Consider the following 14,937-nt stretch of genomic DNA (forward strand, 5'->3'; position numbering starts at 1 on the left):
GTGTTTATGGCATTAGTATTATTTGTAGCATTTCTGTTTATTTAATTATATCTTTAGACTGTTGTAGGAGTACAGTGGTGCCTCATACTTTAAACGATTATAACTTTGAACGGTCCAGAGTTCGAATGCTAAATTCGAGAGAAATATAATTCGGAGTTCGAACTGTGTGTGCAGTGAAAAAAATACAGCAATAGATGGCATTCACGCAGCAAGTGTTGTGTACGGTCTTAGTCCTTCAGCTGTTGTTGACATACAAGGCATATTCTCCCCCCTTCCCTTCTCTTACTGGGGTCTCCTGTCCTGCCCTGCTGGTGTACTGTGCTGCCTGCCAACTCAATAGCTGTATCCAGAATGACTGAATGATGCCAGGTCTCTGGAATTAACAGAATACAGCTGTCCTTAATGATCTTATTCACTAAAACCAGTAGCTTCAATTTGTCCATCTTATTTGAGAGGCATCTTGCGTTGGTGAGATAAATACTGGGAAGAGGCCGCTCGTGTGGCCCCTCTGTAGCCACACCAGCCCTGCGCTGCCTCAGTCTCCTAATCTGCAGGGAGCCACAACTCCTGGCTATATCCACCGGGGTGTCGTGCAATCGGAGAAACTCCGCTGTAGCAGTCCGCTTGCTGCACAGTCCTATTTTTAGACATTATTCACCCAGCAGAATGTCATTATGGCGAACAGTAACACATACACAAAAGGACAAAGAAAGCGCCGAAAGGAAGGGCACCAAGCCTCTGTGTCTATGTGCACCACCATACATTTCATTTTATTATACGCTACATATTTTATTGTTTTGAATTTTTAATTTATTATTTAGGGCAATTAATTGTGTTACTTGTACATTAAATTATGTTTATTATTGAAATGGGTATTGTTTAGGGTCTGGGAACAGATTAATTCACTTTCCATTATTTCTAATGGGAAAAAATTGATTTGGACTTCGAGTTCAAACATCCTCCTGAAATGAATTAAGTTCGAAGTACGAGGCACCACTGTATTTGTGACAATTAATATGTACTATTACAGATAAAGATTTTATCTGTGTATTAAACCCTCTTTTCGATCCTAACCTTTATTGGGTAAGGATGGGTGTTTTATTGTGAAACAGCTTTTGGGGACACCTTTCTTTAAAACATAAACCCCTTTTCAAATGCACAGATGTTTTTTAAGTGGACCCAAAGTATAATATTGGACTGTTTTAGGGCTAATTATTTTTTCCTTTCTTTTGTCCCAGAGATTAATACTTTTGTAACAAACTCACACAAAGCAGTGGCTTCACACATACCTCAACATAAAATACTTATTTAGGACAAACGTCACTCTGTTTTATGTTCCATGAGCTCAGACAGTATGTAATTTCACATAGTCGTTACATTCTTATTACATACCAGTTTGTCTCATCACTCATAAGCTGAAAGGCACTTCCTGGGAAAAAAACAGCTTAAAGTAGTTGGGTGGCTGGTATTCCGTAGTGTCCATTGATGAAGTCCAGTAGCCACCTTGCCTCCCACGGATCTATGTCTGTGTAGTCCATCCAGGGTGAACACTGTCTTAGGCGTGTCAGCTACACAAGCGTGTTTAGCACTACGATCAGCTGGGAACCGATCAGCTTTCGATTTCCAGATCATTTACTTCAAAATAAAAGATCAATATGTGTCTGTGTAGTCCTCCCAGGTGAACATTGCCATTGGTGCATCAGCTACACGATCGGCTGGGGACAGGTACCTGACTCTCATTTTCGATCTCCAGATCACTTACATCAAAATCGGAGTCTGATAAGTCAAATTCTGATTCAGCAATAATATACGAATAAATAATATACAAGGAGTACTTTGCTTTGTTCTCTTGCCCGATTTTGCTGCCATTCTAGATGTTGTTTACTCTACACTACTGCAGCACACGTAGGAATTCGACGTCAAGTCAACAAGTCTAACAGTCCTCCCAGCAGAGTGTCTGCCTGTATCCCTGGATGTTGACTTTAGTCGACATCCACCCTAAAAGAGTTCATTCTCAGGCACTACTCTAGCTTAGATTTTCTTACAATCAACAACCTTTTGGGATATAGATTGCACGGTTGTGATGCACCTGCACACAGGGCAATGGTCCACCATCTTACTGACACAAGCTCCTTTAGACAGACTTCACTGTCACGGTAGCTTTTCTGTTGGGAGTGTTCTCTCTCCTTCACCCCTGATTGAGCTCGCTGAGGAAGGATCTTGGTTTCCTAACCCCTGATAGTATAATAGAGCAAATGTGCATGCAGCAAAGCGGGCTTTATTAAACATTAATTTTAAAGCATTACTCAGCACACCATACAACCTGCTACTGCTAGATGTTTTGTCTTTCAAGGTGGCTTAGTTCTTGCAGTAACACGGACCATTCTTGGTTTTTACTTCTCCTTCTATTTGTCTAACATTGTATAGGCCATTATCAAAGATAAATAAAAACCATGTATGCCAAATAAGATGTTTTAGCTCACCTTTTGATATCATAAATGGGGACAGGCTGTTACAGCATGGATTAAAAAAGTAAAGTGTCTTTGTAAAGTGTGTTTTTTAAATGGTACAAGAAAAGTTCTACTCCTTCCCTCAACAGTGGACTTTAAAGCGTTGTTTAAGAATAATGAATTTTAACTCTTTTTTCTGATTTACTGGATTGATTTTATTTTCTTATGGACTGAATTTTAATTGTTTTTTTATAATAATGTTTGTTTGACAGTTGTTTTCTAACTGTTAAGTTGTTATACGGAAATAACAATTCAGTAATAAAAAAAAGAATGGGCAAAGAGAAATGAACACTATTGAAAAAATAGAAAGGTTTATCTAATGTGAACAGCCACTATATGGAATTCATCTGTCCATTTTACAGATACACACTGTCACAGTCTCTCTGTCTTCTGTGGTGTTATTATACAACATTGGGATCTAAGCTACACAAATTTGTGCAATATTTTGAGATTAATAACCCAGCTCTTCACGCAGTCTAGACAAAGACTTATTTCTTATTATTATCACTATTTTCTCTTCAATTGGTTTTATTTATCTTGTGCTATTTCCTGATGTTCTATTTTCACTTTATTCACTTCCTGACTTAACGTGTAGCAGTTGATTACGGGGCATGTTAGGTCAGATGAGGAAGCCATACAGCTGATACCATAGACCAGGGTGGCCAACTCCGATCCCAGAGAGCCAAAGTGGCTTCAGGTTTTCATTCTAACCATTTTCTTAATTTGTGCCTACTTTTTGCTACTAACTAATTTCATTTTAATTGATTTGCTATTTAAGACTCAGACCCTTTAAATCAGTCCTAGAGGGCCACTGTGGCTGCAGGTTTTTGTTCCATCCAGAGTGCTTCATGAGAAATCATTCATTGCTAATGAAGCACTTATCATTGCTCAAGTGACATTTTTATGTCTCATTTTAGTTTTCTTGCTTGTTTAAACGTTTGAACCCATAATTGCTTATTTTAGTCATAAACAGCTGTATTTATTATTTTAACTGCTCTTTATTAGCAATAAGATGCAAATGACAAAGGAACCTGCAGTTCTATGTCTAGCTTGTCTCCATTTCCAGCCGTGTGTATCCATCATTCAATATTTGGTTTAATTAAATACTAAGTTGGAAACTGAAGAGAAGGTGAAGAACTGAAAATTACTCATCCGTTTTAGGCATCAAATCGCTTGGATGATACATCTATCATTAGAAAGGAAAATAATTCAGACGTGAGCGTCAGTAGGCTATGCGCCCTAGGAACCGAGTTACCCAAACTATTTTATAACATTTCAGTAGTTATGTCCCACTCTGATGCTGATCTTTCTGATCATAGAATAGATCATTGCGATAGTAATTGATAGGAATTCATAATTACGTTATTTATTTGAGGGTTCCTCTAGAGTGCCTCTTTCTCTTGCACAATTTGGCTCAAACACTAATCAGCACATTGTCAACTCATAACAGGTTTAAGTTTTGAGTTTGATATTTTTCCATCCAGTCTTTTTAGCTGTAGACCATCCTCAAGAACCTGTGACATAGACATACAAAAATCGTCAAGATATGGATGTTTTCAGTATTGGGGGGTTCCTAAAACATTGTGATTTGTCAAAAACCAGAGATCAACATTTCTGATGAATCTAAAGCTTTCACTCCTCCCTGTAGACAATAGGGTAAGAATGGCACAGTTAAAACACTAAGGAGCCATGAAATTAAACAAAATCTGTTATTGGAAAGGATTGGCTTCTAATTACGCAACTGGGTTACAACAAAAACCTGCAGCCACTGTGGCTCTCCATGATCAGAGTCGGGCATCCCTGCCATATGCATTATGAATTAGTGAGAGTGAAATCTAATAAAAATGAAGGTATGCATTTGTACTATTCTTTCTCGAACATCTTTGAAACTCTCTTTAATACTTGCAGTGTTTTTATGGTAGTTAAATGACTAACTAGTTAACACCACCTGTTAGGTGACAGTTGTTCACCTATGTGAATTTGCAGTGTCCACAGCACTGAGACCGAATGTCTATGCTTTCTTTTTTTGTAAAATATTGCAATGTCATATTAAAAGATGAGCTTTGGTGCTTTGAAATAAAAAAAAAAATGTCTGTGTAGGATTTATTTTAATGTAAAACTGAAGAACTGGTCGAGGTTCTTCATACTTTGGCCATGCAGACTCAGAGCTGTGTATTTGTTGTAATGTTTAACAGGCTGTATAGCAAGTTCATCTCCTGCTTGGAAATAATCAAGACAAAGAGGGCTAGAAGAATTTAACTGTTTACTTCTTTTCCATTACAGATGTGAAAAAACCAGAAGAAAACGGAAAAATCTCTCCTAAAACCAGTTAACCCCATAGGAGGAGAAAAGAGGGAAAAACTGATGACTACCTTGTGGTGCGAAACAGAGCTATGAAAAAACAAAACGGAGAACAATCGGATGCGTACCTTTACAGTTTCAGTGCACTGCAGTGTCTAAATTAATATCATTGATAACCCATTGACAGTGTTTACCGTTAAATGGCTCTTAATTAAAGTGGGCTATTTTGTTAATTCATGGTTGTTTGTTTCTTAGAAATAAATTAGTTGATTTAAAGGATATCATATCCAGATATGTGGTTTTTAATTTTTGAAATAAAAATCTATACGTTAAAAGAAACTCTTTATAAATTAAGTTTTCTTCAGTGTGGCTACTGATTTAAGTTGTTTGTAGAAAGGATTTCTATTTATTTTCTTTGCCAAGTCCGTCATGGAGGTGTCAGTCTTTGATGTAAAACTACATTACTGGATATGATGAAGCTAAATAAAAAGTTTAAAATGCAAAATAAATTTAATTGAGCGCTCTAACAGGAAACCAGAAAAGTTACGTACATCTCCATGTAGGGCCTAAAGGGTTTTTGTGATTTGTAATGTTTGTATTGTCATAGTAAAATGGGCACTAACATTTCTATTTCATATAGTCCAAGAATGAAACCTTTTTGCCAAGTTTTTGTAGTGCTTAAACTTGTCATTGTTTACCATACACATTTTTTTCTCCCTATGGAATGTAAGTAAAACTTGTGCACATTACATTCAAAAATAAACAAGTGTTGGTCCATTTTTTTTCTGCCAACCTCCCAAATGCCGAATCTGTGGGTCAGTTTTATTTTTGGTCTAAACGAAGGGTTTACCGCGTTAATGGTGCCACGTCTGGGTATGGCACGGTCCATTTAAATTGCCGGGATATTTTGTGCTACATTGGAGTACTTAATAGACTGCATTTTTTTATAACTGATTTTTTATGATGGGCTCAAAGGACAGCAGACACAGATACGAAAACAACAAGGTAAAAAGAAGGCAAAAAAATAAAGTAAGAAATAAGAGTAAAACAGAACTGAGTCTTAAAATGTTTTAATGGTTGAATAAGGGTCATGTTGAAGATGTCAATTGCTCCTCACAGCATTCAGGAAATGCTAAATTTTAGTATAGAGCAGGGGTCCTCAATCACAGTCCTGGAGGGCCACAGTGGCTGCAGGTTTTTGCTCTAACCCAGTTGCTTAATTAGAAAGCAATTCTTGCTAATAATTTAACTTCAAGCCTTGTTAGTGTTTTAACTCTGCTATGTCAGGTAATTCTCATATCCTAGATGTTCTTCCCCTTTCTAAGGATATCATCGAAATGATCTGAAGGCTAAAATGGATGAGTAATTCTCAGTCCTTCACTTTTTTCTCTTCACCTTCCTCCCAAGTATTTAATTAAACCCAATACTGCATGATAAATACACAGAGGTGTAAATGGTAACAATCTAAATGGAGAAATACTGGTCTCTTGTGTCAGCTGCATGTTATTACTAATTGATAACATTTAAAAACCAAGAATACAGCTGTTTAAGACTAAAATAAGCAACAAGGGGTCAAAATCTTAACAAGCAAGACAACTAAAATGAAGCAGAAGTGTTACTTGAGCAATAAGTGCTTCTTATTAAGCAATTGGGGTTGGAGCAAAAACCTGCAGCCATTGTGGCCCTCCAGGACTGTGATTGAGGACCCATGGTATAAAGGATTGTCTGGACAAAAAAATCTAAACGTTAACACCCAAAATTACGACTGCGGAACAATACCAGTCAAATGTGAAGAACAAAGATGTTTATATATTCAAACCCTTCATACTTTTTTGGGAGGTTACTGCACAAGGGGATTTGTAAAGATTGGAAGGGTATAAACTTAAGGCCATTGGGACTCCTTTTGGAACAAATAGGCCCTGCTCCGCTGTGACGTGTTACACCTGAACCACAAGGGGCACCAATGTGTAGGGGAGGCAATCAAGTAGATTACTTGGATTGTTTATACCAGACAATGGTGGGGGTTAGGGATTGCAGGGAGTGTAGGTGTGAAAAAACAAATATGCATAGGAACGTAAATTCTAACCCCACATTTAGGGCAACAGTAAAATAGTAATACATTAAAAATAGTTTGCCCATGTATCCCTCAATGGTACAGTCTCTGTTTGAATCCACTGATTAGTGATGTAAACTAAGCTTTCGCCTTATTTCATTACCTAAAATTAAACACAAAAATCAACTCCGGCAGTCTTTAGAGTGACGTAACACTTGCTTAACAGATTTATTTTGCCTTTTGTGCACACTGAACAATAAATCAACTGTGATTTTGTAAAATGCAAATAAAGAGACCAAAGCAAGAAGATGTAATGCTGCAGCTCATAAACACAGCATTATTCTACTTCAACAAGTCCTTATTAATAATTCTAATGTGCATAAACTATGACTGTTCCATTATTGCTTAACAAAAACAATTTAAACTAATATTTTCTCATTCTGCTAATCAAAAATACTTAGACATACAGTACTTGTTCTACTGTTTACAGGTCTCTTTGTCCAGATTTTCATATTAGCTCTTCTTGTAGATGAGCAACTTTCTTCACAAAACATTTGACTAACAGCCCAATACACATTTATTTATTGTTTGGCCACCTTCACTATTCATTCCACTACAGTTGTGCTTTTCATCCATCATGCCTACAGGACTTCAGGCGGTTTCTGATCATTAAAATTATGTGGTACTCGCCTTCCTTTTTCCCCACCTTGTACAGATAGTTGGTTTCCAAATGAACACATTTTTAAAGGGCAGGCCTTCCATTCTGACGTTACTTACTTTGGTATACTTGCAGTCAAGCATTAACATTATTTAATGAAATTCTAGTCATTAGCATTCAGAAAAAAGGGTTGATAAGATTTTTCTAAGATAAGATTTTTTGACAAGATCTTTTACTTCAAGGGACATATGGAGGGTCTGCTATCTGGACTTTACACCAATCATGTAAAATAAAATCACCAGTTTCTGTCAATGAAGAACTCTGCCCTTTGATAATTTAGTGATGGATAAGACACCAGCCTACAAATGAGAATAGTTACATTAGTTTTTGTACTGTACAAAATTGTTTTAATTTATTTTTCCCTGCATATGAAGATTAATTACAAATGTCTTTACAATATGAAAGAACATTTTTTGAATGTAAAAATAAAGATATAATCAATAACCCTTTGAAGCATGTTGTACACGTCTGAAAAGTTCACACGCTGTTCAATTATAGTCACGTCTTTCAGAAAGTAAACCAAGTCAGGGTTGTTTCGGGTTTGGAATTGCAGCTCCATGGCTGTCAAATGTGTGACACTAATAAACGGTCACTAGTAGCAACAAACAGGCCTTATTTTAATGGCTCAACTCAAGAAGCTCACTTTCTCCGGTATCTGAAAAGAAAGAAAAAAAATTATATATTTATGCAAACATGTTTATGTACATATTTATATTTTATTATAAAGGACACACTCTTGCACAGTACTGGCAGTCTATGCATTTTAGAAAAGCTAGTAACGCAGATTATAAAAAGTCTGTATAAAATCAACTACACCAATTTGCTCCACATAATATTCCAACACTTTCTCTTGGGTCAAGATAAATTTCAATATTTTTGGGTAATATTTATAAATCTGAGGTGCCACAGGTCAAAGAGACTGTTTACCCTAACAAAATTTGAACCATATTAAGACTTGACCCAAGATTAAATTATTTAAATATTACAAGTAGATGTGTTATGACCGAAAGAAAGAAAGAAAGAAAGAAAGAAAGAAAGAAAGAAAGAAAAAAGAGTGGAGATGAATTAACACTTCAAAAAATTAGGCCTTTCATAAGGAGGTCTTGACAAACCAATCTTTGAGTCTTTTGAAGAAGTAACTGGAACAGTCAACAACAAAAACAAAGCATAATTTACTTAAGACTTTCAGATAAGCATTTCATACAGCCCCACACCAAAGATTAATTCTGAAGCCAGAAGTTGTAGGCATCAGAGGTAACCTACAAAACTGCAGCCCACATTATGTGAAACATTTTTCTGTTATCAATACTCTTTCTCTGGGCTAGTCAACCTGTTACCTCTGTACAGTACCTCACTGTTCCCTTTACTGTAGAACCATTTTAGGAACCTTTTGAAATTCCAAATAAATGAAATTGTATATTTTGCTTTGGTCCACTATTTGAGTTTAAAAACTTAACAGGTCACTTGCAGAATCTTCTTGCAAAGCCATACCAATTTGTTATTTAATATAGTTTTTAATGCAAATAGCATTGCACCTTGTTTTATACCTAAAGTAAGCAAGTAAAGTCAAGTAAGACTTCTTGCCCTATAATTACTGGGATCTGTTTCATCTCCCTTCCTGTGGATTTCAGTCCCATTTCTAAATTTAGAAACATACACATCAGCTTGAGAAATCTTAGAAAGAAGAGCAACCAAATGCACCCCAGCATTTAGTTCAGAGAGATTCTCTATAGAAGGATGCCTTTGTCTGAAAACCAAACTAAAATATATTTTGCACTGGTGTGTCTTATCAAACTAGAAGTATGGCAACGACCTTAACCTCAGTCCATTAGGTGCCTGCAAAAATGCATTAGGACCCTCTAGACTTGTCATGAACTTGACATATACTCTGTCTGTAGATCTTACACAGATACAGCATAAACCTGATAAGTGGTGGCTCTGAGGCTAAGGATCTGTGCTGGTATCCAGAAGGTTGCCAGTTCAAAACCCCGTCACTGCCAAAAGAGATCCTACTGTGCTGGGCCCTTGAGCAAGACCCTTAACCTATGCTCTAGGAGTGCTGTACAATGGCTGACCCCGCACTCTGACCCCAAGGGGTATGCAAAAACTAACTAATTCCTAATACAAGAAATTGTGTAAGGCGAAATAAAAAAACAAAAAAAAAGTTTCAAAATGAAAAAAGTCTCCTACGGGCTTAGTTATAATTCTATCACTATCAAAACTTATGAAGAAATGCCAAGTGTGTGTGGTTTCTTTTTGTTCCAATATCTTGCCCGTTAGTCAAAGGTAGGCAAACTTACTTGGCTTTGGATTTGAAACCTCCTCCCTTTTTATTAGTAGGCCTTCCAAGTCTCCTCTTGTCTTCAAACGATGGACTAATGAAGAAATAAAAAAATATAACATTAAGTCATGACCACCTTACAAAAATGTTTTTTTAATCAAATTTTTGTTATAAGTTAAATATCAAATACAAAAACAGAACAAGCAACACAATTTTTGAAAAGAATTAAAAATCCAAACACCCCACGTATTGAGAAAAAAAAAAAAAATCAGACATTTAAAGGAAGGTCAGTGCACTGGGTATCCGCCATCTGAAGAACCACCAGCTTCACCACTGACTTCCCATTTTAATAATGGGGCCAGATGTTTCAGTGATCCATGCCATAGAGACTAGAGAAGGAAGATTTCCAAAGCGTAAAACCGGTTGAGTCAGGGCATTTCTAGCAAAAAGCAAACATTGTTTTTACAGCAATTATACCTAAGGAAAATAAACCCTGCCGGATAACAGTATGAGAAAGAGAAGAGAGGTATAACAGGAGGAATATTTGATGCAGTAGAGTGATATTCGTAAAAGTAATAGGTAACAGTTACATAAATGCTGAAAATAGTAGTCTAGAAAGCATGAACTAGTAGACAATGCCAAAACATATGCAAAAATGTTCCTGACAATTTCATCATAAAAAACCCGACTTAAAACTTAAGGGGAGCAAGATAGAAACAGAGTACATTTTTGAACTGGAGACACTTAAAGTTGGAGTTCTTTAAAGAAAACATATTTCTAAAGGAAATTATTTCTAAGAGCAAGAATCGCACACAGGGCAGTTACCAGATTTGTAGTGGGAGAAAGGGTGTGAGGAGAGGATAATGGTGCACCATTCACCTTAAAAACAAACGCGAGTTGTAAAAAGGAGAAAAAAAGAAGAAAAAGGAATATTGTAACTGGACATCAGTGATCAAGAAGGTCCAGAGCCCAGTGTCATCATAAATAAAATCAAGAGTCAGAATACTCTGATGCATCCAAGGTAAGAAGGATCTGGTTAAACAAATTACACAGAGCTGAATTAATGAGAACAGAGGTATGCGAGGGTCAAATGGGGTGTTGAGCAAGAAGTATACTGACCCTGAGCCCAGTCCCCAAAGCGTAAGAAATGCCAGACTTCATACAGAAGGGAAGGAAACTACAGTGAGGGAATGAAGAACTTTGGTAATTTGGTGGCTGGGATTTGGGGGTTTCTATTTATGGGTAGCAGGTAGTTGTGGTGCCCAGTGCAATGGCACTGTTGCTCAGTTTCACACTCCAGGCACTTGGAGCCGTAACTGAAAAGCCAGGAGATGGAAAAATTACAGAACAATAACAAAAACAAGAAAAATAAGTACAGGTGCTATATACAATAATTACAGTGACTCCAAAGCTGAAAGTGATGAGGAAGAAATCCAACCCACAAAAAGTCGCCTCTTTCTTCTCCTTCATATAATTCAAAAGATGGACCGAAAATTAATCAAAAGCAAACAAAAAAAAAAAGACACACAAGGACGATGAAAAATAAGCACCCATAAACACAGATTACTTCCACATAAAAATATATACAAATCTGAAGTAAACTGTCCTCACTAATATATACAAACATGAAGGCTTTTCTCCCTGCTCTACCTGCTCAGCAGCAAAGAAGTGTCTGCAAATGATGATGCCTGCTGGTCTGGACTTCAGTTTTATAACGTTAGCGCTTCTGAATAGCCAATCACTGGTTATGTTTTCCAGGGTTCCCCCAGAAGCAAACTACATTGAGTCATGCACCCCACATCCTCCTCTGATCAGATGCATTGTCACTAATTTCTAATTTAAACCTTCCTTTCACCGTATGCAGGTATGTGTTGCCAACCACATCATGCCAACTCCTCATTCACCTCTACGGGCACATTACGTGGTGAACTTTCTTTCACCTGCTTTCTTTCTCTGCACACATTTTCTCTCTGCCGACAAGCTCTCCACTCAACACTCTGCTCTTTCCTTCCCACAGCACTTTCATGCAAACTCTTCACTGTTGGGCCACATCAAACTGAAAGCGTGCCTGTGGATAACACGTGTCTCGGTGGAGTGCCAATTTGAGCCCGGAGAAGCCCTCTGACTCACAGAGCCTTGAAATCTGTGGACAATTCAGAAGGGGGCACCAAACAGCAGTGCGGCATTGCCCTGCCAATTTGTTCTCACTCATGAAAGTGATAAAAAAAAAAATGTATTACGCTATAAATAGTTATAATAATCACTAAGTGCGGACTCAGCTGGTCCAACCAATTCAAACATACAACAGCACACAAATTCAACTATAAAATAAACATGCAACATAGTGGGAAAGCCTATACAAGGTCAGAGAGAGAGAGAGAGAGAGAGAGAGAGAGAGAGAGAGAGACATTACATAACATTATTAACATGACATTCACTGACAAGTCAAATGTTGCCTTTCTTGAAGGATTTTGACTTCTATAGAGAAAAGACAGAGTGGAACAAAAAATAAGTAAACAAGGGACAAATATGAAAATCAGAGAGAAGCCAGCACAACAAGAAGTCAAATGCTACTAACCCTGCACGGAATTTCTTAAGAGACCTCTTGCTAGTGTTGGTTAGCTCTTCATCAAACACAGATTTCTTCACCTTATTTCCAGCATTGCTTTTCTTTGTTTTTTCTAAAATAAGGGGGAAAAAAATAACATTAGACACTGGTCTTCAATTCATTTTGTGTTTCCAGAGATTTCCTTCTGGTAGACTACCAGGCACAGATGCAAGAACAGCTCAGGTCCGCCCGTCAAGCCATCTCACAACAGATTATGGGACTTTGTATATGAAAACCGCAAAGTTTGATTAAAATGGAAGCCCAAAAAGACAGAAGAACATAGTGTGAATTGTAGTCAAGGTGCCTGCAACAATGAGGCTGGCTGTGGTGTTTGAGGGTTGGTAAGCTCTGTGCAGAAGACAGAAAACTGTTATGAAAGTCCTTGAGGTGGCCCAGTGGCCAACTGTAAGAACCGACATATGAAGGTATGCCAGTCTGCCAAAAATACATGAACAAAAATACAACAATGCCAAATGAGCCTGAAGAACTGTACATCGTTGACTTGATGGGACCTCTTACATCTGATGGTCGTGATTAGATATTTAACCATATATGGGTGGTTTGATTGCACTCCCAAAAACAAAGATCTATTTGCACCACCCTTAAAATGAAATCATTATCCTCTGTGGGTACTAAACTATGCATGTAATTACGGTTGAGGTTCCAGTTTACAGGCTCAACGTGGTAAAAGTTTATGGATGACTGAGAGGTTGTCAATAAAAAGAATACTGTGCATCTCCCCAGTCTAACATAATAGAATGAGTACACTGGACCCTTTATTGGGTTTAGTTCAGATCTCATGTCCTCTCCAAGGCTTAATTTACAGTTACTGCAAAGCTAGTGCCAAAATAGTTTAGTCCAGCAAAAATACTTAAGTTTTGTCCAGTCAATTATCAAATACAGTGGCAGATGGATACCAATAAATCAGACACTAGTAATGTAACCAACATAAAGCTTTACTTTGACTGACAAGGTGGTCCAGGGGTAGGCAGTATGTAGCAGTGGTATATCAGTGTTGTCTTTAGTAATTTCCTCTCACCTTATTGTCTGATTCCTCATTTGACTATGTCTTCTTACCCAAAGCGGAGAGGAGAACTGAACCTTTAAGGGAACATATACTGAGGACTGGCCATTTGCAAAGGCATGAAGCAGCTTAAAAGAAACAGAAAGTTTAGCTAATTCTGTCAAAAGTAATTTATAAGTGAAACGTTCCTGATCTTTTTTATCTGCATATTTAGGAATATATTTTCAGACTTGAAACGGGCAGTGTGGTCACACAAGTTTCTTAAAGCTTAGATGCTCTCTTCAGCCACCAGAGGTAAGCACAAGACTTCTCTCTTAAGTCTAATTGCAGCTTGAACCAGGCAATAAACTTAAAAAGGGATTTGAACGGTGACCTGTAGTTGGCTCTATTTGACCAGATAAAACAGTCACACAACGCAGAGCACGCCATCAGGAGTTTAAACGCACATGCCTTTTGCTATGGCAGACACCAAGAACTGAAGGACTGTGTGAAAGGGAAGTTACATGTGCACTCCGTTTCTGTGGAAAAATGGCACCAAAAAAAAAAACCAAGTAACTCAAAAGCTAAAAAAGAAGCATAAAGTGATATCTATCAACGAGAAAATAAAAATGCTAGATCTTTTGAAAAGCGGCATGTCACTTTATTGTATGTGATATGCAAATACTAATATTTTAGTGAATTATTTAGTTGGCAGGTTAATTACATGAAAGTATGCCATGTGGAAAAATTATTAATCTGATTTTGTTTTTTTAATGATAATTTTGTTTAACTTTGATCCTTAAAAGAAGAACATGTCAAGAATGGTTTTTGATGAACAGTAAAAAAAAAAAAAAGCTTTGATTTTATGTGTGACTGAAGTCAGAGCCGGTCAGTCCATTAAGTGACTTAGGTGGCAGCCTAGGGTGCTGTCATCTGAATGGTGTTATTTATGACTGCAAAGAGGTGCGTACTCTGGATACTGAGGGGAGCAACACCCACAGGTTGTCATACATCATAATCTAATAATATAAACTACCCATTATGGACAATGAGTAGTGATGTGTGTCCACCCCAAACAGGGCTTTAAATGGCCTTTAACCAGCACATACTCAAATGTATTTTCAGGTGACAATTTAAATATGTTTAACATGTTACAGTAATCCCTCGCTATATTGCGCTTCGACTTTCGCGGCTTCACTCTATCGCGGATTTTAAATGTAAGCACATCTAAATATATATCACGGATTTTTCGCTTGTTCGCAGATTTCTGCGGACAATGGGTCTGTTAATTTATGCTACACACTTCCTCAGTTTGTTTGCCCTGTTGATTTCATACAAGGGACGCTATTGGCGGATGGCTTAGAAGCTACCCAATCAGAGCATGTATTACATATTAACTAAAACTCCTCAATGCTATAAGATATGCATTCCGCGCGGAGCTTGATTGTTTGCTTGTCTCCACC

At 37.4% G+C, this 14,937-nt stretch overlaps 2 protein-coding genes across 4 annotated transcripts in view; one reads left to right on the forward strand and one right to left on the reverse strand.

The window, feature by feature from the left end:
• The window catches only part of stau1 (staufen double-stranded RNA binding protein 1), a 159,006-nt gene extending 153,394 nt beyond the window's left edge, over nt 1-5,612 (forward strand). For all 3 annotated transcript variants that reach the window (XM_039734931.1, XM_039734929.1, XM_039734930.1), the window contains one exon: nt 4,794-5,612. The gene's annotated coding sequence lies outside the window, so the exon portion shown is untranslated. The remainder of the gene's footprint in view (nt 1-4,793) is intronic.
• A 1,446-nt stretch (nt 5,613-7,058) lies between these two features.
• Nucleotides 7,059-14,937, reverse strand: part of ddx27 (DEAD (Asp-Glu-Ala-Asp) box polypeptide 27) — a 71,226-nt gene continuing 63,347 nt past the window's right edge. Inside the window, exons 19-21 of the mRNA XM_039734910.1 lie at nt 12,442-12,544; nt 9,883-9,957; nt 7,059-8,237 (exon numbers count right to left, since the gene is read on the reverse strand). Coding sequence (XP_039590844.1) covers nt 8,222-8,237; nt 9,883-9,957; nt 12,442-12,544 — 194 coding nt within the window. The 3' untranslated portion in view covers nt 7,059-8,221. The remainder of the gene's footprint in view (nt 8,238-9,882; nt 9,958-12,441; nt 12,545-14,937) is intronic.

Source organism: Polypterus senegalus, chromosome 14 (assembly GCF_016835505.1).
Source record: "Polypterus senegalus isolate Bchr_013 chromosome 14, ASM1683550v1, whole genome shotgun sequence".
Classification (NCBI taxonomy): Eukaryota; Metazoa; Chordata; class Cladistia; order Polypteriformes; family Polypteridae; genus Polypterus; species Polypterus senegalus.